This window comes from Notechis scutatus, chromosome 1, assembly GCF_049901735.1.
Source record: "Notechis scutatus isolate UNSWTSFEM ecotype Mainland chromosome 1, rNotScu1.2, whole genome shotgun sequence".
NCBI lineage: Eukaryota > Metazoa > Chordata > Lepidosauria > Squamata > Elapidae > Notechis > Notechis scutatus.
Window position 1 is genome coordinate 335,404,732 of NC_142009.1, and position 25,184 is coordinate 335,429,915.

At 45.5% G+C, this 25,184-nt stretch overlaps 1 protein-coding gene across 1 annotated transcript; it reads left to right on the forward strand.

The window, feature by feature from the left end:
• Positions 1–24,338, forward strand: MPND (MPN domain containing). Its single transcript, XM_087951778.1, has 12 exons — positions 1–806; positions 3,746–3,976; positions 6,083–6,242; positions 7,225–7,300; positions 9,370–9,466; positions 10,058–10,130; positions 12,455–12,531; positions 15,018–15,186; positions 17,742–17,812; positions 19,692–19,781; positions 20,711–20,803; positions 23,675–24,338. Exons 1-12 carry the CDS (start codon positions 591–593, stop codon positions 23,759–23,761), a joined length of 1,440 nt encoding a protein of 479 aa, XP_087807904.1. The 5' UTR covers positions 1–590; the 3' UTR covers positions 23,762–24,338.
• The last annotated feature ends 846 nt before the right edge of the window (positions 24,339–25,184 follow it).

Sequence of the window (25,184 nt, forward strand, 5' to 3'; positions counted from 1 at the left end):
TCCTACCTTCCTATCCTATCCTATCAATATGTATCTCTGATCTATCTATCTATCCATCTTCATCCATCCATCCATCTATCCTTTTCTCTCTAATCTACCTAACTACCTATCTATCATCTAATTAGCTATTACCTGCCTTACTAAGGCTTTATAGAGTGGTATTAGTACCTCCCTTGATCTCGATTGTATCCCTCTCTTAATACAACTTAGGATTGCATTAGCTTTTTTGGCTGCTGCTGCACACTGCTGGCTCCTCTTTAGCTGGTTGTCCACTAAGACTCCAAGATCCCTCTCTCAGTTCCTGCTATTGAGCCTGGTTTCACCCAGCTTATATGTGTCGTTTTGGTTTTCCTTGCCTAAGTGTAGGACTTTCCTTTTCTCTCCATTGAATTTCATTTTGTTAGATGGGGCCCAGGGTTCGAGTCTGTCAAGATCCCTCTGGATCTTGAGCCGATCTTCTTGGGTGTTGGATCTTCCTGCCAGCTCAGTATCATCGGCAAAGGTTTTCCTGATCCTCCTCAGAAGAAGGATGAAACGAAGACGTGGTGAGATCTCCATCTTCTGATTCGTTTCCTGCCTCCATTCCAGGGATGGACGTGGAATCGCTGGCTGGGGACGAGTGTCTGGAAGAAGATGAGGAAGAGCTGGAGACCAGCTTGGAAGACCCCGAGCAGGACAGCGTGGGGAAAACCGTGCCAGGTGGACGCAGCTGTGGCCTCCTCACCCGCCGAGGAATCACACTACGGGTTCTTCTCAAAGACGGGCTGATTGAACCCGGGCAAGGAGTCCTCTCTATTTATTATCTGGTAAGAGAGCTTCTCTTCCGCCTCCTTCTCTGTCAAAAATCTCAAGATGGCCGCCCGTCAAGCGCGAGCAAAGGGTTACGGTATTTCCCAAACGTGCTATTTTTTTTTTTCCAAGAGGCAACTGGACTTTCTGGTTTTTTCTTTGAAGATGTTTCACTTCCTCCTCCGAGAAGCTTCTTCCGCTCTGACTGGGTGGTGAGGAATGGAAGGATTTATACTCCTTGCAGACACAGCTGGTCGTTTGCATCCTTTGAGAGGGTCCTTGAGGCCACTTGGAGGTTTATCGCTGTGCCCTCAGGGTCACCGGAGTGGTGCGAATGGACAGGCAGCCTTCTTGGAACTGGGGAAAGGACAGATCTGTATGTTGGGGAAACCAAACAGGCGCTACAGAAACATAGGGGAACAAACCTGTCAGGATTAGATTCAGCACTTTTGAAGACAACAAGACAAAAAAAGCCCCCATTTTGGACAGAGAGGACCTCGGGTTTGAAAGGGGTCAAAGAGGCCATCTGTTGTCCAAATTGAACAGCCCTCCCTCAACAGCGGGGGAGGGATACGACGTCGTCTATCTCCAGTCTACAACATGGTCCTTTCAACAGTTCCAAAAAGGCTCCACACCCATTAGCATCACTCAGGTGACTCTGAGATACAGATTAAACCTCCAAGTGGCCTCAACGACCCTCTAAAAGGATGCAAATGACCAGCTGTCTGCAAAGGAATGCCAATCCTTCCGTTCCCCGCCATTCAGTCAGAGTTGAAGAAGCTTCTTGGATGAGAAGGGAAATGTCTTCAAGGAAAAACCAGAAAGTCCAGTTGCCTACTGAAAAAAGCCCTTAATGGACAACCACGAACTGGATCTCCATAGACGTTACAGTATTTGTTATAGGTACGGAGAGTCCTCATCTTACGACCACAATTTATTTATTTTAATTATTGTATTTATTTCATTTCATTTATTTAATTTTATTTATTTATTTTATTTTATTTAATTTTATTTTATTTCATTATTATTATTTTATTTTATTATTTTATTTTATTTTATTTTATTTTATTTATTATTTTATTATTTTATTTTAATTTTATTTATTTTATTTTATTTACTTTATTTATTTTATTTACTTTTTTATTTTATTTTATTTTATTTACTTTATTTATTTATTTTATTTATTTGTCAATCGCTTATAAGATAATAGATATAAGAATAAACATGAGCATGAATACAGGAAATAGGTATACGCATCAATGGGGACAATAGGACAGGGATGGTAGGCACAATGGTGCACAATTGAGCCTGAGATTTCCGTTGTTAAGCGAGGCAATTGCTAAGTGAGTTTTGACTCATTTTATGACCTTTCTCGCCACTGTTATTAAGGGAATTGTTGCCTTTGTTAAGTCAGTCGTTGTTAAGAGAATCTCGCTTCCCCACTGACATTGCTTTTCGGAAGGTCGCAAAAGGGGATCATGTGATCCCGGGGCACTGCAACTGTCATAAATACAAGCCAGTTGCCAAGCATCTGAATGTAGATCATGTGACCACGGGAATGCTGCAACAGTCGTAAGTGTGAAAAACGGTCCTAACTCACTTTTTTTCCACTGCTGCTGTACATTTGAACCGTCACTAAATGATGTGTTGTTAAGTCGAGAATTTCCTGCATTCGTTCTCTTCAAGTTTAGTTCTCTCTTAAGAAGCAGAGCTGCTTCCTGTTAATCATGATTTGCTTCAGTGTGGCTTATTGAGCAAACTACCATGGGTAGTTCTCACCCCTAAGCCCCCCCCCCGCCCCCCGAAGGACCGTCATGCTGGTTTAGGGTTTTGTATGACGGGTCCTTGGTGCTCTCTGAACTCACTTGTTTTTTTTGCAGGCGTTTCATGACGCAACATCATCAGTGCTCGAAGGGATCATCAGTGCTCGAGGAGGAGGAGTGGGATTTATTGGGAGGAGGAGGAGGAGGAGGAGGAGGAGGAGGAGGAGGAGGAGGGGAGTTTGTAGGAGGATCCTTGGTGCTCTCTGAGCTTGGTTCTTTTCCTGAAGATGTTTCATGACCCAACTAGGTAACATCATCAGTACTAGAAGGGAAAGGGGTTTATGTGGAGAGGAGGAGGAGGAGGAGGAGGAGGAGGAGGAGGAGGAGGAGGAGGAGACTGACTGTGGTGCTTTCTGAACTTGGTTATTTTCTTGCAAACATCTCATGACCCAACTAGGTAACATTATCAGTGCTAGAAGGGAAAGGGGTTTATGTGGGGAGAGAGGAGGAGGAGGAGGAGGAGGAGGAGGAGGAGGAGGAGGAGGAGGAGGAGGAGGAGGAGGAGGAGGAGACTGAACTTGGTTATTTTCTTGCAAACATCTCATGACCCAACTAGGTGCTTATCAGTGCTGAAGGAAAGGGGTTTATGGGGAGAGGAGGAGGAGGAGGAGGAGGAGGAGGAGGAGGAGACTGTGGGTGCTTGGTTATTTTCTTGCAAACATCTCATGACCCAACTAGATAACATCATCAGGGCTAGAAGGGAGTGGAGTTTGTGGAGAGGAGGAGGAGGAGGAAGAGGAGGAGGATGACTATGGAGGTCATTGGTGCTCTCGGAGCTTGCTTGTTTTCTTGCAGATGTTTCATGACCCAACTAGGTAACATCATCAGGGCTAGATGGGAGTGGCATTTGTGGAGAGGAGGAGGAGGAGGAAGAGGGCTGTGGGGTCCTTGGCACTCTCTGAGCTCGCTATCTCTCTATGGAGATTCTCCTTCATCCAGATCATGGTTGTCCCCAAAATCCTTCCTTCAAGAGCCAACCGGCCTTTCCGTTTTTTTCTTCGAAAGGTTTTCTTTGAAGTCCCATTTTTTTCCCCAGCACCGTCGTATCTTTGAGCAAATGAATTTGTCGTAAGTCGAAGGCTACCCCCCTGTCTTAGGGTTATTCATGCTCCCAATCCTCTTGCCCGTCTCAGGGGAAGAAATTTTGGGGTGACCTGCTGACCGATGGGAAGATCGCTTGGCAACAAACCGGACAGATCTTCAACTCCCCCAGCGCCTGGGCCACCTATTGTAAGAAACTGGTCAATCCCGCGAAGAAATCTGGCTGCGGTTGGGCCTCGGTGAAGTACAAGGGCCAGAAGCTCGACCAATACAAGGCCGTCTGGCTGAAGAAACACCAGCCCAACGCTCCCCCTGCGGAGGAGGTAATCCTTCTGCTCTGCTTCAAAACCTTCTTTCGGAATTGGGTTTCTACATGTTTCCCCGAAAATAAGACCCTGTCTTATATATATATTTTTTGCCGCCAAAAAAGGCACCAGGTCTTATTTTCGGGGGATGTCAATCACTGATTACCTGTCAACTCATAAAACCTTCCTATGCCTGTTTTAGTAGTTGCCATAAATTTAAAAAAAAAGGGGGGGACGACAAGGAAATCTGGAAGAGCAGTGCAACAGTTTAGAAGCAAAAGTACATTCCAACTCTTCTCTTTCAAAGATTGTAACTAAACTACCAGAGCTTTTGCCCAGGAATATATTTAATTGGAGAACGTGAACGATGATACCCAGCCTGTGATCGTACTCAATTGGAGAATCTGATTTATGACATATCCAACGGGGAGGGGGGAAACAGGGTCACAGGGGACTGTAAATTACATAGGCCAGAGTTGGCTTCATACAGGGCAGGGCCAGTATGTCCCTTCTAATAACTCCTTTGAAGTTGGTTGAAGTTTGGCTCGAGAATCATGATTTAATGAGGGCGATTGCTGGAATCCTGACACTCACCTCACTTGCCCTGTGGAGGAGGTGATCCCTTCTGCTCTGCTTCAAAACTTTCTTTCGGAATTGGTTTATTTTTCCCCCCCAAGTTGTTGTTTTCCCCCAAGATTCTATGTGTATCCCCAAAAACAAGACTCTGTCATATATATATTTTTTGCCACCAAAAAAGGCACCAGGTCTTATTTTCGGGGGACCTCATCCACTGAATAACCTCACTTGTGCGCGTCACCCCGGCCTCCTCTTCGTGGTCAGAGGCCTTCAGGAACTTCTTCTTCTGAGGCCAGCAAGGCTTTCCTGAAGGCCTCTGCAGCTGATAAGAGAGTTTTGGATCGATCCAGAGCTTTGTTATCAGCTCCAGAGGCCTTCAGGAAAGCCTTGCCAGCCTTGCCGGATGCAGAAGAAATGGACCAGCAAGGCAGGTGTCAGGGTGTGCCAGGCCTGGCTACAACCGTCCAAAGGTAAGTAGTAGGGCAGCTCCACCCCCCTCCCCACATCCCCACCCTAGCTTAATTTTTACTCGTCCAGTCTGGAGTGGGTGGGATCTTAATTAGGGCTTATTTTTGGGGTAGGGCTTATATTGGGCGCATGTATAAAAAATCAAGCTAGGACTTACTTTCAGGGTAGGTCGTATTTTCAGGGAAACAGGTCAATTCGTGGCCTAACCCTAACTCTAGCCCTCAGCTGTTTCCAAAGTTCGTAGCAAACTCATTCACAGCTCTGTTTATTATTGTTAGATTTCTTACCGTTGACTTAAACGGCCACAAGCTAAGCCAAACATTCCTCCAACTAAGCGAGACGGTGGTTAAGTGAGATGTGCCCTGTTTTACAACCTTTCTCGCCGCAGCTGAATGGATCAAGAGTTGAATTGGTTCACTTAACAACCAACAGAAAAACGGATGTCAAACCTGGCAGGTTGCATTTTTTACCAGCTTTTTGATATCCCGCAAGTAAAGCCAGAATTTACACGGCTAAGCAAGACGGTTGTTAAGTGAGGCGTGTCCCACTTTACAACCGTTCTCACCACAATTGAACCTCAGTTCAACAGTTGAATCATTGATTCACTTAATGACCGACACAAAAACAGATGTAAAATCCGGTCGGTTGCATTTTTACAAGCTTTTTGATATCCTGCAAGTAAACTCAAAATTTCCACGGCTAAGTGAGATGGTTGTTAAGTGAGGTGTGTCCCGTTTTACAACCGTTCTTGCCACAATTGAACCACAAGTTGACAGTTGAACCATTGGTTCACTTAACAACCGACACAAAAAATGGCTGTAGTGTAAAATCAAATTGGTTGCATTTTTACAAGCTTTCTGACATCTGATTGTAAGGGGCGGGCTCCACTATGGTCGTATGTCGAGGACTGTCTGTCCTTCTGGCCCGGCTGAGACTTTGGAAGTCAGCCAAAGCCACTTAGGTGATGCCTCCTAGTGGGACCTCATGGTACTTCAGGCATAAAGTGGATTAGATTAAATCTGCTCTACTCACTTGGTGCTCTTTCCTTCCTCCTCCCCCCCACCCTCCTGCCCCCACCAGACTCTGATCAGTGAAGGGGAGGAAGAGGACCTGGGTGACGAGGAGGAAGATGAGGCCAAAGGGATGAAGGCAGCCTTGGCTGACTCCATGCTGGCCAAGAAGATGGACGACAAAAGCAGGAAGCCCCTGGTGAAAAGCCTGGCAGACTTGCACAGCGCGGGTAAGGGGGCCAAGTGTTGAGGTAATTCCCCGTTAGGAGAATGAGCGCGTACAGGGAGACGTAGTGAGAGTAGTGAAAAATAATACACACACAGCACGCAGATACACTGTACAGTAAATGTAGGTTTTTACTTCCAGTAAACGTTTAAGCAAAGTCCAACAAAACAGTCCAAGTCATTCACGGTTAAAGCAGTCAGTTTTCAGTCCAGGGATAATCCAATAACAAAGTCCAGTATCAAAAAAAGTTCAGTAACAGACTTACATCAAATCCAAGAATAACAGTCAATTAGGAGGAACGGCAATACTCTCCAACAGAAGGAAACAGAGTCTCACTCACACTCTCTTCTGAGACTAAACTACCCAGGTTTCTGTCTCCATCTTATGGCTGTTTGAGGAACCACACCCAATTACAGTTTTATGATTCTCTTAAAGATACGGTATTAAAATGTCTATCCTGGTTTATATATTTCCAACCCAAATAACTGTTAGGTGACTTACATTCCTAACACCAAGCTCAAGAAAAGGGCCATGGGGGGCATTGAGTGGCAGCCGGCTGAATTTTTCTCAGTTGTACAGGGAGGGGTGCTGTTCTCCGCCGGTCAAAACAAAGGCAAGATGGCAGACACGCGATGGAGAAAAAAAGAGAGAAGGAAAGAAGGAAAAAAAGAGAAAGGGAGAGAGGGTGGAAAGAAGGAGGGAAAAAAGAGGGGGGAGAGAGGTAGAGAGGAAAGCAAGGAAGGGAGAAAGGAAGAAAAAAGAAGGGGAAAGAAGGGAGAGAGGAAAGAGGAGAGAAAAGGAAGGACAAAGAAAACAAAGGAAGAAAGAAAAAGAGGGGAGAGAGGGAGAGAAAAGGGGACACACACACACACACACGCACACACGAATCAAAGAAGGACCCAGCGTGAGAATCTTATGGCCGTCTTCACATCTGCCCAATTTTTATTCTGAAGCAATGACTGGCACTTCCGTTTTTGTTTCCCCAGATCACAGCAAGAGGCTGGATTGCCGGAATCGGGTTCCTGTCCGGTATTGCAATCTGGGGAGTCGGGATTCTGTCAGGTACATTGTTCCAGTGAACGCCGTGTCCGCTTTTAAGGGTAGCCAAAAATAATAAAATAAAATAAAATAAAATAAACAATAATACAATACAATGCAACAACACAACGCAATGCAATGCAATGCAATGCAATACAATACATAAAATAAGAGCAAAGAAGGATTCAGAGACCAGATTCTTGGGGAAAAGCGAGTTACTGCTTAAAAATGCATCTATTTTTCAAAGGGTGAGAAGTTATTTATTTTTATTCTGCGTTTGATCGATTCCTCCTGTTAGGGATATACACCCTAGCAGAATGTGCACGGCAGTCAGGCAGGCAGGCAAATATGTGAGATAAACGTTTTTGTAGCTTACACTCAGTAAAACAGATACACAGTGCTAGTTAAATAGTTTATTCCAGTAAGATTTATAGCATAGTCAAACAGTCCATATATCATACACTAGTTAAGTCCATCCGGGGATTATTCAGTTGCAAAGTCCAGTGTCGAAAAAGAGGTCATTAAACTTACAAATATCAGTCCAGTAATATATCTCTTCGCAGTAGAGATATGAAGAAGTCAAACCTTTTTTCTTCCTTCAGCAACAGCAAAGAACACGCAGTTAACAAAATTCAGTAAGCCAGCAATCAATCAAGTTCTCTTGCTCCCTCTTATGGCGATTTACAGCCGCACCCAAAATTACATGCTTTGCATTTAAAGTGACACACACTTAAATTCACTATCATAGTCTATATATATATTATTTTACCCAAACTACGTTAGGTAACCTATGTTATTCCTAACACCTCCCTCTCAGCCGAAGTGCCAATCAGGGATAGAGGGAAGGAGCTGAGCCACAAGTAAGGGAGACCCAAGTTTTAATCTCTCCTCAATCACAGAAGGTGATTGGCTGACTCTGGGAGAGTCCCTCCTTCTCAGCCCAAGAGCCAATCAGGGATAATGGGGGAAGGAGCTGGACTGGAGTTGGGAGACCTGGGTTCTAATCCCTCTCAGCCCAATTTGCCTCTTGGGGGTTCTTTTGGGGGAGAATAATTGGGTGCCAGATACACTACCTTGAGTTCATAGACAAATCTAAGAAAGGAAGGAGGGAAGGAGGGAGGGGAAATGGATGGGAGAGAGGGATGGATGGATAAATAGAAGGAAGGGAAAGAAGGATGGGAGGGAAGGAAGGAAGAAAGGATAAATGAATGGAAGAGAAGGAAGGGAAGAGGAGGAAGAAAGGAAGAAGATGGAAGAAAGGAGAGAAAAAGGAAAGGAAGAAGGGAAGGGAAAGGAATAAATGGATGAAGAAGAAGGGAAAGGAAAGGAAGAGGAAGGGAAGGAAAGGAAAAGGAAAGGAAGGGGAAGAAAAGGAAGGGAAAGAAGGATGGGAGGGAGAGAGGGAAGGAAGGAAGGAAGGATAAATGAATGGAAGAGAAGGAAGGGAAGGAGGAAGAAAGAAAGAAGATGGAGGAAAGGAGAGAAAAAGGAAAGGAAGAAGGGAAGGGAAAGGAATAAATGGATGAAGAAGAAGGGAAAGGAAAGGAAGGGGAAGAGAAGGAAAGGAAAAGAAAGGAAGGGGAAGGAAGGGAAAGGAAAAAAAAATAATCCCCTTCCAACTCTTGAGATTCTAAAATCTGAATGCATTCAGCCTGGAGAAAAGATATGGGGGAGACCTTATGTTAGATAGTCTACTATCTCAAGGCTCCTTCCCCTGAGAAGCTGAGGGAGAAGTCCCAACCTCTAGAAAGAACGATGCCATCTGGGCTTGGGGCCAAGACTGTTCCCTAAGGCAGATGCCATGACATTTTCCAGGATCCACCAGGCCAGGGGTCTCTCAACCTTGGCCACTTTTAAGACTTGCGGACTTCAACTGGCCGAGGAACTCTGGGAGTTGGTCCACAAGTCTAAAGTGGCCAAGGTTGGAGACCCCTGCCCCAGGCAACCCATCTAGGGCACCAGACCGGGTCCAGTTTCCCTCCTGGGAGTCACTGTAGCTCATAGAGTGGGGATGTCACATGGGGGGGTCAAAGGAAATGTCTAATCCTCCTCGTGATCGCCGCAAGACTGGGGGTTTTCTTCCTTCCTTTTAGGAACCCGCATACCTTGGTGGAGGTGACGTCGTTCGCAGCCCTCAACAAATTCCAGCCTTTTAACGTGGCCATCTCGAGCAATGTTCTCCTGCTCGTGGTAGGTACCCCTCCTCCAAGTGCCAGTCCGGGGCTGGCTGGGGAATTCTGCGATTTCCGGATTCAGCGTGTTCCGAGGGGCACCCGGTTGCAGGAAGGCCGACTCGCTGAACACTTGTGTTGTGTTCGATGGATTGCAAGTGTTTTGCACAATGCCTGGTGGCTGGCGAAGAATTCCGTCGATGGGAAAGGACATCAAAGCACATGAATCCGCCCAAGGCAAATGCAAATATTAATTATCTAGCTCGTATGCTTTAAGATGGGTGTACTTCAACTCCCTGAATTCCCCAGCCAGCATCCTTTAAAGTGGGTGGACTTCAGTTCCCAGAATTCCCCAGCTAACATGCTTTAAGGTGGGTAAGTATCAGCCAGCAAGGACCCCACAGTCCTCCTCCTCTTCCTCCTCCTCCTCTCCATAAACCTCGCTCCCTTCTAACACTGATGATGTTACCTAGCTGGGTCATGAAATGTCTTCAAGAAAACCCAACAAGCTCAGAGACCACCAAGGACCCCACAGTTCAACCCTGAGCTACAAATATTCTCCTCTGTTGATTGTCACGCTCCCCTGTCTCCTTTGTCCGCTTCTCTTTAGGATTTCCACAGTCATTTAACAAAAAGCGAAGTGGTGGGATACTTAGCAGGCCAATGGAACATCAACAGCCAATGTAAGTCCCGTTGGGTTACCCTGAGGTGAGCTAAAAGGGTTGGATGTTTGGGAACTGGATGGGATCATTTTTCTCTTCCTTCACCATTCCCGTATCTGCTTCGGAGCAAAAGAAAGAACGTTTTTCTCTCAGTTTCTTTCACCCAAATCTTGGGAAGCCAAACGTAACCCTGGAGATCTTCAAACAGAGGCTGACCCATTCATCACTGAATCTTGTACAGGTAGTCTTGTGGACTTAACAACCGTTCATTTAGCAACCGTCCAAAGTTAGAACAGCACTGGAAAAAGTGCATTACGACCAGTTCTTTCTATATACCGTTTCCCTGAAAATATGACCTACCCTGAAAGTAAGTCCTAGCTTGATTTTTACACGTGTGCGTGAATGCTACGGACTTTGAAAACAGCTGGGGGCTAGAGTTAGGGTTAGGCCATGGATTGACCTCCTGTGGACTACCTTGGTTCCCCGAAAATACGACCTACCCTACCTGAAAGTAAGTCCTAGCCTGATTTTTTTACACATGCACCCAATATAAGCCCCACCCCCCAGAATAAGCCCTAATTGAGATCCCACCCACTCCAGAGTAGACGGGTAAAAATTAAGCTAGGGTGGGGATAGGGCTGTGTGGACCTGCCCTGCTACTTACCTTTGGACAGTTGTAGCCAGGCCTGACGCACTCCGACACCTGCCTTGCCGGCCCATTTCCCCTTTTGTGACCTTCTGACTTAGCAACCACAGTGATTCACTTAACAACCATGGCAGGAAAGTTCATAAAAATGGAGCAAAACTCGCTGAACCCACTTGACCCGCTTAGCAACAGAAAGTTTGGGTTCAGTTGTGGTCGTAAGGTTGAGGACTAGCTGTATTTCACACTGGAGGAACCAGCAAAATGCAATTTTTTTATATTCTGAACATTGCTTAACCTCCCAATTTAATGATACATAAACATTACGAAAGGAGGGCAAGGAAACTCGACAAAAGCATAATTTGTGTGATTATGAGCATTTCCTGCACACAGCATGAATGTGGAGTGGAAAAACCTTTGAGATGTTTCCAACTCTTTGATTTTATTTGGCACAGAGATCATCCAGATTTAATTTTTGGCCTCGATAAAGAAAGGCTGGACTTTTCCGGCAGCCACAAAATACAACTTTATTTGTAGTTGAAAGACATTTCTTGAAAGAAGGAATGAATGAATTTCTTTTTAATGATTTTTGGCCAATCAATGAATACATTAAATCCCACAACCAAACTATTGTCCCCAGAATAAATATAATAGCTTAACACAGTCAGTACAGTTTCAATTTTTCATATTTATAAGAAAAGGCTGGAATATTCTGCCAGCCACAACATGCAACTGCACTTGTGGCTTAAAGAAAAGAATGAATGAATGAGTTTTTATTATGGCTTTTGGCTGATTGGTAAATAAAATAAACCCCACAATTGGTCCATTGTCCTTGGAATAAATGAAATTACTGTATGGTATGGCACAATCAGTGCAGTTATATCAGCAGTGACTGATGTTTTGTTTTAACAGCAATATAAAAAGCCATTTTATTTATATTTGGGCTGATATCTGAAAGGCGGTGAATTCCTTAAATCATTTCTAAATCATATAAAAAGTCATGAAGTAGTAATTTCCTTCTGGGTATCCCAACACAGAATATCATATGGTAGAGAACATGAGAACATACAATGATAAGTTATATAGTGTTTCTCAGTCTTGACCACTTTTAAGATAGGTGGACTTCAACTCCCAGAATACCCGGTCAGAATGCTTCAAGATGGATAGACTACAACTCCCAGAATTCCCCAGCCAGAATGCTTCAAGAGAGTTGGATTTCAACTCCCAGAATGCCAAGTTAGAATGCTTTAAGATGGGTGGATTTCAACTCCCAGAATTCCCCAGCTGATATACTTTAAGATGGGTGGATTTCCAGAATTCCCCAGCCAGAATGCTTCAAGATGGTTGGACTTCAACTCCCAGAATACCCAGTCAGAATCCTTTAAGATGGCTGGATTTCAGTTCCCAGAATTCCCCAGCTGACATAATTTAAGATGGCTGGACTTCAACTCCCAGAATTCCCTTGCGGACTTCAACTCCCAGAATTCCCTTGTGGACTTCAACTCCCAGAATTCTGGGAGTTGAAGTCCACAGGTCTTAAAGTTGCCGAATTTCGAAACCCCTGCTCTAAACATATCCTAATTTTGACCCTGATTGATGTATAGGGTTGCAAAATGTGCGTGTGTGTGTGTGTGAGAGAGAGAGAGAGAGAAAATCCTTCTTTAACCATAACCTCGTTGTGTTACGCTGTGTTGTGTTCCAGTGCTGACGGTACTGAGGGCATTCCCTTGCCGGTCACGACTTGGAGACAATGAATTGGCAGCCATCATGGAAGAAGAGGTGAGGCGATGGATGGAAAGGAGAAGGGATCTCCTTGGATCTTCAAAAAGATCGCCCCGAAAGATCACTTCCAGTTTGGAAGCACTGCTCAAGCAGTTTCCATTTATCCTTATCGTAAAGTGTAATTCGAAACAGCGTACAGGTAGCCCTCGACTTAACGACCGCAATGGGGGACCTGAAAATTTGCCGTTAAAGCGATGCGGTTCAGTGAGGCACCGTGAGGTCACAATAGACGGTCTTCCCACTTGTCGGAAGATGGCTGGCCAAATCACAGAGCTCACATAATGTCAGGATTCTGCAAGTCGTAAAGAATTCTATTCTATTCGAAATGTGAGCTAAGCACCCAGATGGCAGTCACGCAAGGATGGAAACGCCGCAGCAGTCGTCAGTACGAGGAACGGTCGTAAGGGTTGTGGGCCCAACAGGGACCAGTGGAACTGGCCACAGACTCAGATAGTGAGGAGGTTGGGGGAGGAACGTGGGCCATTCCTGGGATCTGGGGAAGGCTCTGACAAGGACACTGCGTTGGAGGCAGAGATGGGGCCAGGCAGCTATAGTTTAGCTTAATTGAAATGGATAATGCCAGACAGATGAAATAGACAGCTGGGTGATGCTTTGGAGGAAGAAAGGAAGGGTAAAGGGGCATTTTAGGTCTGGGGTGGGTGTTATAAAGCAAAGTCAAGTTACAAACTAAAGCAGATCCTGTATTATCTGTTCCCCCTTAAGCAGAAGCTAATTTAAATTTATTGTTATTTTAAATCATCGTATGATTTAAAATATTTTTTAAAAATAATTTATTATTAAAAAACAACAACTCAAGGTGGTGAACATATCTAATACGTTTCCCTCTTCCAATTTTCCCCACTACAACAATCCTGTGAGGTGGGTTGGGCTGAGACGGGGGGATTGGCCCAAAGTCATCCAGCTGGCTTCCATAATTAAGGCAGGACTAGAACTCACCACCTCCTAGTGCCGTGATGGCAAACCTATGGCACATGTGCCACAAGTGGCACGCAGAGCCATTTGTGCTGGCATGTGAGCTACGGGCTCACTGTGCATGTGCACGCCTCACAGCTGATTTTTTTTTTTTCGGTTGGTTTGAGGCCTTTCTCGGCCTTCCAGAGGCTTGGAAAAAGCCTCTGCGAGGCTTTTCAGGATGAATTATAGGCCTGTTTTTGTCACTTCCTGTAATACCAGAAGTGATGAAACGGGCCTATAATTCATCCTGAAAAGCCTTGCGAGGCTTTTTCCAAGCCTCTGGAAGGCCGAAAAGGCCTCAAACCAGCCAAAAAAATCAGCTATGAGGGTCAGTGCAGGTAAGGTGGTGGGGTGGGGATTGTGTGCGCATGCGCAGGAGGCGTGGGAAGGGGGGACGTGCATTGCATTCTGAGTGCTGACACCCAAGTGCGTGCGCGCTAGTGTGCGCACACAATTTTTGGCACAGGAGCCCAAAAAGGTTAGCTACCACTGTCCTAGGGATTGGCCCAAAGTCACCCAGGCCATCTTTCATGCCTAAAATGGGACTAGAACTCCCAATCTCCTGGTGATTGGCCCAAAGTCACCCAGCCAGCTTTCATGCCTAAGGTGGGACTAGAACTCCCAATCTCTTGGTGATTGGCTCAAAGTCACCCAGCCAACTTTCATAGCTAAGGTGGGACTAGAACTCCCAATCTCTTGGTGATTGGCTCAAAGTCACCCAGCCAGCTTTCATGCCTAAGGTGGGACTAGAACTCCCAGTCTCCTGGTGATTGGCTCAAAGTCACCCAGCCAACTTTCATAGCTAAGGTGGGACTAGAACTCCCAATCTCTTGGTGATTGGCCCAAAGTCACCCAGCCAGCTTTCATGCCTAAGGTGGGACTAGAACTCCCAATCTCTTGGTGATTGGCTCAAAGTCACCCAGCCAACTTTCATAGCTAAGGTGGGACTAGAACTCACATCTCCTGGTGATTGGCCCAAAGTCACCCAGCCAACTTTCATAGCTAAGGTGGGACTAGAACTCCCAGTCTCCTGGTGATTGGCCCAAAGTCACCCAGCCAGCTTTCATGCCTATGGTGGGACTAGAACTCCCACTCTCCTGGTGATTGGCCCAAAGTCACCCAGCCAACTTTCATAGCTAAGGTGGGACTAGAACTCCCAGTCTCCTGGTGATTGACTCACATTCACCTCACTGGCTTTCATAGCTAAGGTGGGACTAGAACTCACAATCAATCTCCAGCTTTCTAGCCTTAACCACTAGACCCAACTGGTTCTCTAGTTTAACTTAGCTTAGTTTAGCTTAGCTTAGCTTAGCTTACTTTATCTTACCTTAGCCTAGCCTAGCCTAGTTTAATATTTAAATTTAATTGAATAATTGTTTAGATTATTTTAAGAACATTGTTTGCAGACCAATGGAATGAAACCATTTATAGAGGCTCAGATTGAGCCCTAAAAAATCCAACGAAGGCCAAAAATAACGGCGTACCCCGAATCCTCCTGCCCTTTCCAGATCTGCCAAAACCTTTTCCTGAGAGGTCTGTCGCTGGTGGGCTGGTATCACAGCCACCCATTCAGCCACCCCCTTCCCTCCTTGCAAGACATCGACATGCAGATGGACTACCAGCTGAAGCTCCAGGGAACCAGTAACAGCTTCCAGCCGTGCTTGGCGCTCATTTGTGGTAGGTTGCAAAATGGGGGGGTTTGCTCGGTCTCCCCCGGGACAAAATTCTCTCTCTCAACACAGGCTAACAAGTCTGTCTGGCAGGGAGATGAACAGTTGTTTGCCATATCTATTCATCTCCGCCCCCTGCCTTTTCTCCCCAGAACTAGAGTGGGATTTCGCTAGTAGCGGTGGCTTTTCCGTCCCAGGGACCGGCCCATAGATCTCCACTGCTCTCCTCTCCTCTCTGCCTTCTGTGCATCTATGCGTCGGGCACTGGAACCAGCTGTTCCTCCTCTTCTTCATCAGCCACCTCCAGACCTGGGGGCTGTTGGGATGGCCACTCCACTTCTGTCTATCTCTCTCTCTCTGACAGTCCCATGACCCCTTCCCCCTCGGAGCTCCCAGGTTGCCCTGGTGGTGACTCTAACTTCCAGCCTCCTCCTTCTCTTCCGATTCAGCTGCTGAAGGGCCTGGCGGCCGACACTTATGAAGCAAGGCAAATCGTGTATCGTTCGTCTCCCATAAAAAGAAGCTAGGCGGAATTTATTTATTTATTTGTATCTGGGCTTTATTGTTTTTGCAAATAGCTTAAGGCTGCGAACATATCTAGCATGCTCCTCCTAGTTCCCCCACAATAACAACCCAGCGAGGTGGGCTGGGCTGAGAGAGAAGGACTGGCCCAAGATCACCCAGCCAGCTTTCATGGCTAAGGCGGGACTAGAACTCACGCTCTGGTGATTGGCCCAAAGCCACCAGACAGCTTCCATGCCTAAGGCGGGACTAGAACTCACTTTCTCCTGGTGATTGGCCCACTCAGACAGCCTCCATGCCTAAGGCGGAACTAGAACTCACTTTCTCCTGGTGATTGACCCAAAGTCACCCAGCCATCTTTCATGCCTAAGGCGGAACTAGAATTCACTTTCTCCTGGTGATTGGCCCACTCAGACAGCTTTCATGCCTAAGGCAGGACTAGAACTCACTTTCTCCTGGTGATTGGACCAAAGCCACCCAGCCATCTTTCATCCCTAAGGCGGGACTAGAACTCACTTTCTCCTGGTAATTGGCCCACTCAGACAGCTTTCATGCTTAAGGCGGGACTAGAACTCACTTTCTCCTGGTGATTGGCCCAAAGCCACCCAGCCATCTTTCATCCCTAAGGCGGGACTAGAACTCACTTTCTCCTGGTAATTGGCCCACTCAGACAGCTTTCATGCTTAAGGCGGGACTAGAACTCACTTCCTCCTGGTGATTGGCCCAAAGCCACCCAGCCATCTTTCATCCCTAAGGCGGGACTAGAACTCACTTTCTCCTGGTAATTGGCCCACTCAGACAGCTTTCATGCTTAAGGCGGGACTAGAACTCACCATCTCCTGGTGATTGGCCCAAAGTCACTCAAGCTTTCATGCGTAAGGTAGGTACTCCTAGACTTATCTCTACAGTTGAGCCCAACATTTCTGTTGCTAAGTGAGACCGTTGTTAAATGAGTTTGGCTCAACGTATGACCTTTCAGTTGCTAAGTGAACCTGGGTTTCCCATTGATTTTGCTTGTCACATGACTCCGGGACACTGCAACCGTCACAAATACATATCAGTTACCAAATGCCTCAGGGGTGGGCTTCAAAAATGTTAGCAAGGGATTCTTGGCCCGGTTGCTGGGTGGGCCTCCTGCACCACGGCGGGGGGGTGTGTGTGCTTTTGACCTCCCCAGACTCCTGAGGCTTTCCTCGTGCCTCTGGGAGGGGGAAAACAGCCTCCCCGGGCTCCGGAGGCTCTCTGGGAGCCGGAAACAGGCCCATTTCAGGCCCTCCCAAACTTCTGGGAGGCCTGTTTTTTGCCCTCCCTGGGCCTCCGTACGCGCCCTGCACTTACCTGCATCAAAAACGGGCCGCATGGGGACTTCTGAGAGGGGCGGGGCCAGCCAGGAGTGAGATTTCGCGGGGGTGTTTTTCAAACTGCGCAGAATCTTAGCTAGGTGTCAGGATTTCGGCAGTTACTCCAATTAAATCATGAGCCTCGAGCTACACTCCCAAAACTAAAAAGGATTTATTAGAAGTTGACATTCCGGCATTAGCCTGGGCATAGCCAACTCTTGAGATATGTAATTCACTGTCACTCTTGATCCTTCTTCCCCCCCCACCCCACCCCCCACTCCTCTAGGTGTATCATCCAACGAAACACGTCCATAGCCAAGAGTCACCAATCATGCCCTCCAATTAGTTTTTTGCTCGGCAGAAGCTCCAGTCATCTAATCGGTCTCTGAAGAAAATATGAATGGAATGTACTTTCGATTCCACACTGCCGCCTCCTCTTTGAAACTCCCCCCCCCTCTTTTTTTGTTGACGCGCATACAAAATGTTTGATGAGTTGACACGAGGGGCTCTCGCAAACCCCCGTGAACCCCCAGCAGCCCACCCCCAAAATGCCTAGATTCTGACAACGGTTGTAAGTCGAGAACTATCTGTGTTGCTTTTGTCACCCACGTGGAACAAGGAAGAGGGCGGTCTTTGCAGTCCCAAATGAAGCATGAAAGTTCTGACTCTCATCCAAGCCTTTCTCTTCTTCCCGCCCCAGGTCCTTACTACCATGGCAATCAAGGTGTAGAGTCCAAGATTTCCCCCTTCTGGGTTATGCCACCTCCGGAGGTGAGTATGGACATCCAGAATTAGCCGGGTTGTGTGAAGCGCTGGCAGCTTTGAAGGATTTTAACTGGGAGGACCAACGAGGTGATTTAGGATAACAGAATAACAGACCTGGAGGGGACCCTGGAGGTCTTCTAGCCCAACCCCCTGCTCAAGCAGGAGACCCTTCAGCCTCTTTCTGCCTTAAAGCCACTGTGTGGAGGTTTAACTGACTCAGGAAGAGCAGGAGACAGTTTGGGAATCGCAGGGAAGGCTTCAGGGTGTTGGGGAAAAAATAAATAAAGAAAAAAAAAACCATTTGCCCAGGATACAATAACATCTCCAGGCTTGGGCAGGGGGTTGGGATCTCCAAGGTCCCTTCCAGCCCTAGGATTCTATGATTCTAGACTCTATGATTCTGTAATTCTATGACTCTATGGTTCTATGGCTACTATGATTCAGTGACTCTATGGCTATGAATCTATGACTCTATGGTTCTATGATTATGATTCTATAATTTTCTAAACTCTATGATTGTTATTCTATGGCTATGAATCTATGAGTCTACCGGTATGATTCTATAACTATGATTCTAGACTCTATGATTCTGTAATTCTGTGGCTCTATGATTCTGTGAATCTATGAGTCTATGGTTCTATGACTACTATGATTCTGTGACTCTATGGCTATGAATCTATGACTCTATGATTATGATTCTATGATTCTAAACTCTATGATTGTTATTCTATGGCTATGAATCTATGAGTCTACCGGTATGATTCTATAACTATGATTCTAGACTCTATGATTCTGTAATTCTGTGGCTCTATGGTTCTGTGAATCTATGAGTCTATGGTTCTATGACTACTATGATTCTGTGACTCTATGGCTATGAATCTATGACTCTATGGTTCTATGATTATGATTCTATGATTCTAAACTCTATGATTGTTATTCTATGGCTATGAATCTATGAGTCTACCGGTATGATTCTATAACTATGATTCTAGACTCTATGATTCTGTAATTCTGTGGCTCTATGATTCTGTGAATCTATGGCTATGAATCTATGATTCTATAATTATGAATCTGTGATTCTAGACACTATGATTCTGTGACTCCTGTGATACTGTCATTCTATGGCTATGAATCTAGACTACGATCTACTTTGTTGATCTACTTTGTGGCGTTGTGTGACTAGCACTTCTGCTAGAAGAATTCATTTCAAAGAAAGACTGGGACTCCAAAGTTTACTTAAGGACTGTGGCAAAATGGTCATAAAATTGGGTGCGACTCATTTAACAAGCACCAGGAACTGAAGTTCTGGTCCCCACTGTGGTTTGAAGTCAAGGGCTACGTGTAAGAGGGCGGGGATTCCTGGATAATGTTGATTTTTAATGCTATATGCCTCTCAAGTTCACTGTGCATATGTGCGAGTTGGGCAGCCATAGACATCTATTTAATTACATACATACATACATACATACATACATACATACATACATACATACATACATGGGCTGTGCAATGGCAGGGCTCAAATCTTCTTTCAGATAATTTTCATTGTATGCATATACCAAAAAACCAGTGAAGTTTTATTCAAAAAGACAAGGACTCAAAATTTCCTTCCTTCCTTCCTTCCTTCCTTCCTTCCTTCCTTCCTTCCTTCCTTCCTTCCTTCCTTCCCTTCCCTTCCCTTCCTCTCCCCTTTCTTTTTTCTTGTCTTTCTTATTCCCTTTTGTTTCATTCCTTCCTTTTTCTTTCTCCTTCCTTCTTCTTTTCTTCCTTCCCTTCCTCTCTCCTTCCTACCTTCCTTTTTCTTTTTTCCTTCTTTCTCTTTTTTTTATTTCTTTCTCTTCCTTTCTTCTTTTTCTCCCTCCCCTTTTCCCTGTTCCTTCCCCAGCAAAGACCTTACGACTACGGCATCCCCATGGAGGTTGAAGTCACTTACATCCAGGATGGATTTTTAACCAACGACATTCTCCATGAAATGGTATCTGGTTTCTCTCCGTTCTCTTACAAAGGGTCGTTTGGGGGCACCGTGACCCAAGCACACCACTATTCTGATGTAAAAAAGCTAAGGGGGGGGGGTCATAGAAATGAAATTTACAGGGAGTGGTGGTGCTATCTCACAAGAAAACTACCAGCCCCAGTGGATTTAACTCTAGAGCATTATCTCTTAAGCTTGGCCCTTTTAAAGAGCTGTGGACTTCAATTCCCAGAATTCCCCAGCCAGCATAAGTCACGCTCGTCCTTATACGGGTCACCCTGTGACTGTGCCTGATTTCACACCCGTTTTTGTAGCTGTTGCTAAATGAACCCGTTTTACCCAATGGGTGGTTTTTTTTGTTGGAAATTGGAAGTAAATGTTAAGTTTTCAGCGAAAGGAAAAGTCATAAATTGTGATCGTGTGACTGTCAGACATGGCAAATGTCTGTAAACGTGGGCTGGTTGCTACGGGCCCAAAATCCGATCACATAACCACGGGGTGGTGGCGTTGGCTGTGAGAACTGTTATTAAGATTTAAGAATGACCAGCAGTAATAGCTGTCAGCTGCTGTAAAGTCTGATGCAATTGAGGATGAATCAGCATAGCATGGGTATTGCTCTTTTAAGACTAAGAGTGGGTCCACAGAAGTTCTACCTCTTTTAAGAGGTGCTTATATAAAATGCAGCCATTAGAGGGCATGTTCTCGCTCCTTGTGTCCGGAATTCAAATGCTGTGTTTTGCTCCTGGTTGTCTCATAATAGCAGTCACGTTCCAAATGCTCTGACAAGAACTTCAGAACTAGGTCCTAAATAACAGCGGGGAGGTCCGTCGGAACTCTGAACGGTTGTAAGTTGAGGATTACCTGGAAGTCGCCTAACAAGGGCAGGCCTTTGTGTCTTTCCTTCCATTGTTCGTTTTCTAACCTGCTTCCAGATGCTGCTGGTGGAGTTTTACAAAGGGGCACCTGACATGGTGAAGTTCCAGGACGCATGGAGTCAGGAACAGACCTACCTGGACAAACTCAAGGTAAGACTCACCTGGATAAAGGGAACGGCGGAAAATAAATTTGATAAATAATACTGGTAGCCCTCTCGACTTATGATCACAATTGAGCCCCAAATTTCTATGGTTAAGTGAGACATTTGTGGAAGTGGGTTTCACCCCATTTTACGACCTCGCTTGCCGGAGTTGTTAAGTGAATCGCTGAAGCCGATGTTGACTTTGCAGGCCCGAAGGTCGCAAAAGGGGATCACGTGACCTTGGGACGCAGCAACCATCTGTGAAGTATGAGTCCATTGTGCCGTGTGTCTGTATTTCGATCACGTGACCATGGGGATGCTGCGAAGGTCGTAACTGCAAAAAACGGTTGTAAGTCACATTTTTCAGTGCCCGTTGTAACTTGGAAAAGTCACTAAACGAACCGTGGTTAAGTCGAGGGCTACCTGCAATTACAATGACAAGTGCTTTGGGACTTTAGACTCCAAACAAGAGAGGGATCTGCCGCACAACACCCCAGATTTAACAATTGTCGATAAGAAAGACAAAAAAGGATATAGGAAAGTACTTTGAGGAGCAGAAAAGAAGAAAAATCACAACATGCGAAAAATCTGAAAATAGAAATAGAACAACTTTGGCAAATGAAAGCAAAGGTAGGACCAATAGTGATAGCAATAGCACTTAGACTTATACACCGCTTCACAGTGCTTCTACAGCCCTCTCTAAGCGGTTTGCAGAGCCAGCCTCTTGCCCCCCCAACAATCTGGGTCCCCATTTTACCCACCTTGGAAGGAGGGAAGGCTGAGTCAACCTTGAGCCTGGTGAGATTCAAACTGTCCAAATTGCAGGCAGCCGATAGTCAGCAGAAGTGGCCTGCAATACAGCACTCTAACCACTGCGCCACCACATAGAGAGAAATGATATTGATGATAGATAGATATAGATAGATAGATAGATAGATAGATAGATAGATAGATAGATAGATAGATAGATAGATAGATAGATAGATAGATAGATAGATAGATAGATAGCTTGAGCCTGGTGAGATTTGAACTGCCAAATTTCAGGCAGCCAGCAATCAGCAGAAGTAGCCTGCTGTACTGCACTCTAACCACTGCGCCACCACATAGATGATATTGATAGATAGATAAGCTAGATAAGATAGACAGATATAGATATGATAGAAGATAAATAGACAGATAGAGATATGATAGAAAGATAGAGATATGATAGAGAGATAGCAATAGCACTTAGACTTATATATCGCTTCGCAGTGCTTTACAGCCCTCGCTAAGCAGTTTGCAGTCAGTCTCTTGCCCCCCAACAATCTGGGTCCTCATTTTATCCACCTCGGAAGGACGGAAAGCTGAGTCAACCTTTGAGCCTGGTGAAATTCGATCTGCCAAATTGCAGGCAGCCAGCAGTTAGCAGATGCAGCCCTGTGCCACCACATGTGCCACCACATAGATGAGATAGATAGATAGATAGATAGATAGATAGATAGATAGATAGATAGATAGAGAATAAATAGATAGGTAGATAGAGTTAGATGATAGATAGATAGATAGATAGATAGATAGATAGATAGATAGATAGATAGATAGATAGATAGATAGATGATAGATAAGTTAGATAAGTTAAATAAGTTAAATAAGTTAGAGAGATATAGATATGATAGATAGTGATAGGATAGCAATAGCACTTAGACTTACACACCACTTCACAGTGCTTTACAGCCCTCTCTAAGTGGTTTACAGAGTCAGCCTCTTGCCCCCAACAATCTGGGTCCTCATTTTACTGACCTCGAAAGGACAGAAGGCTGAGTCAACCTTGACCCTGGTGGGATTCGAACTGCCAAATTGCAGGCAGCCGGCAGTCAGCAGAAGCAGCCCTGCAGTACTGCCCTCTAACCACTGCGCCACCACGGTTCAACGTCCGTAATAGGTGCCTTGGGTGTAATCCTGAAACATCTGGAGCCGCATCGGCATTGACAAAATCCCTATCGGTCAATTGCAAAAGGCAGCCTTGCTCGGAACCGCTGACATCCTGGGAGGTGATCATCGGGAACCAGCTCCTGTTTAACGATGGTTTGCAGTGTCCTGGAGTCATGTGATCCCCCTTTGGCGACCTTCCGACAAGCCAACTCAACAGGGGGAACCCAGGTTCCCCTCACAACCGTGTGACTGTCATCACAACTGCAGTGATTCACTTAACGAGGGCGCCAAGAAAGGTTGCACAATGGCTGGCTGGAGAACGCTGGGAGTGGGAAGTCCACCACCCGTCTTTCCAGCTTCCGAAGTTGAGAAGCACCATCTTAAGTCAAAGAAGAACAACCAAGACGATTATGGGTCTGAAGGATAAAACATATAAAGAACCGTTGCTGGAATTGGGTATGTCTAGTTTAATGAAAAGGATTAGAGCAGACATGATAGCAGCCTTCCAATATTTGAGGGGCTGCCCCAAAGAAAAGGGAGTCAAGCTATTCTCCAAAGCACCCGAGGGCAGGACAAGAAGCAATAAGGATGGAAACTAACCAAGGAGAGAATCAACTTAGAATTAAGGAGAAATTTCCCAACAGTGAAGACAATTAACCAGTGAAACAACTTACCTCCAGAAGTTGTGGGTGCTCCAACACTGGAGATTGGACATTCATTTGTCTTGAAATGATGTAGTTTCCTGCCTGAGAAGGAGGTTGGACTACAAGACCTCAAAAGTCCCTTCCAGCTATTCTATTCTGTTCCTGTTCTAATTTTGTTGTTTCTATTCTATTCAGTTATTCTATTCTTTATTAAATTCTATTCTGTTGTTCTCCTCTATTCTCTTCTAATTCTCTTCTCTTCTATCCTATCCTATATCCTATCCCATATAATTTCTACCTTCTATTTTTTTTTTCCCCTTCAGGGCTCCTTAGCATCTAGGATCCCCAAGGACCAAGGCTTTGGGCATATCCTGGAACAAGTCTACGCTGCCCTCCAACACAGCAGCTGATGAAGCATCCCTTCGAACTCAGGGGACTCAGGCAGAGGTCACAAACCTGGATCGAGGCAGGGTTTGAATCCAGAACCGCAAGCCCTGACGTGCATCGGGGAAAGGAACAAAAAAGACAGGGTCAAAGTGGATCCTTTTCCCCCCCATGTTTGAAGTCATCCATTTTTTTTGGCTCAAGCCTTTGGCTGGGAAAGCGGGAGAAAGTACCCCCCCCCCCCAGATGTGTTAGCAAGTAGGTCAGTGCGCCCATTTTACAGATAGGCAAGTCGTGAGCGTCAGTAACATAATTTTTTTGGGGGGGAGGTCAGCGTGCGGAAATTTAGTTTTGCCAATAGCACCATTAGGAACTTGTTTTCTACAGCATTTAAGCAGAGATGTAGCTTTTGCCAGCTTGCCTGGAAATACTGTTGGCTAGGAAAATATTGTCTTTTGAGCAAATGGGCCCAGAGTTGTGGCAAGATGGGTGGCTGATCCATTTAAATAAATAAAAATAAATAAATAATAATCTGAAATAGGACAAGCTGGGGAAGCAAGGGAGAAGGCGACCAAGATCCTCTTAGAATGGGTAATGGAAGAATTTTTTTTAAAAAATGTCCAAAATCCCATTCTTAAAAGAGGGAAAAATATATATATTGGTACCCAAGTTTGTCCTCTGGCTTGACTGAAGGAAAGGAAGTGAGGTTCATATCGAAGAGATGCTGGGTTGAATAATTCTTTTCCCGTTTTAAGCTTTCTTTCTCAAAAGGGGGTTTTTGCTGCAGAAGGAAGCCCTTCGTAGACGCCAAAACACGGAATGATAAAAAGATGGGAATACTTCGGGGATGGCCAAAATGGGGAGAATTACAAATTGTCCACCTGCCGAGTGTGAGCTCGGGCCCTAAAAATGGTCTTTGTTCACCTGGGAAAGGTGTAAACCAGGGGTGTCCAATCGTGGCAACTTTAAGACTTGTGGACTTCAACTCCCAGAATTCCTCAGCCAGCTTTGCTGGCTGAGGAATTCTGGGAGTTGAAGTCCACAAGTCTTAAAGTTGCCACGGTTGGACACCCCTGGTGTAAACAATGACGGCTTGAAAATATAAAAATGTCAGTTGATCCGCCAATGGATGGATTCGCATCTCAGGGTTGAACGGTGGTGTTTTCTGAGTTTTGTTTGTCTTTTTGCAGACGTTTTGTGACCCAGCGAGGTAACATCATCAGGGCTTAGAAGGGGGTGGGGTTTGTAGAGGAGGAGGATGCAGAGGGGAAAAAGAGAAAGAAGAGAACGAGGACTGTGGGGTCCTTGGTACTCTCTGAGCTTGGTTGTTTTCTTGCAAACATCTCATGACCCAACTAGGTAACATCATCAGGGCTAGAAGGGAGTGGAGGAGGAAGGAATTTGATGTCTTTGGTGCTCTCTGTGCTTAGTTTTTTTTTCCTTGAAGAC

Bases quoted from the DNA above. Each gene is read 5' to 3' on its own strand.
- MPND (XM_087951778.1), top strand. From the start codon at position 591: ATGGACGTGGAATCGCTGGCTGGGGACGAGTGTCTGGAAGAAGATGAG. The intron at 807-3,745 runs GTAAGAGAGCTT...TGCCCGTCTCAG, and splicing joins TCCTCTCTATTTATTATCTG to GGGAAGAAATTTTGGGGTGA. The intron at 19,782-20,710 runs GTATCTGGTTTC...ACCTGCTTCCAG, and splicing joins ACGACATTCTCCATGAAATG to ATGCTGCTGGTGGAGTTTTA.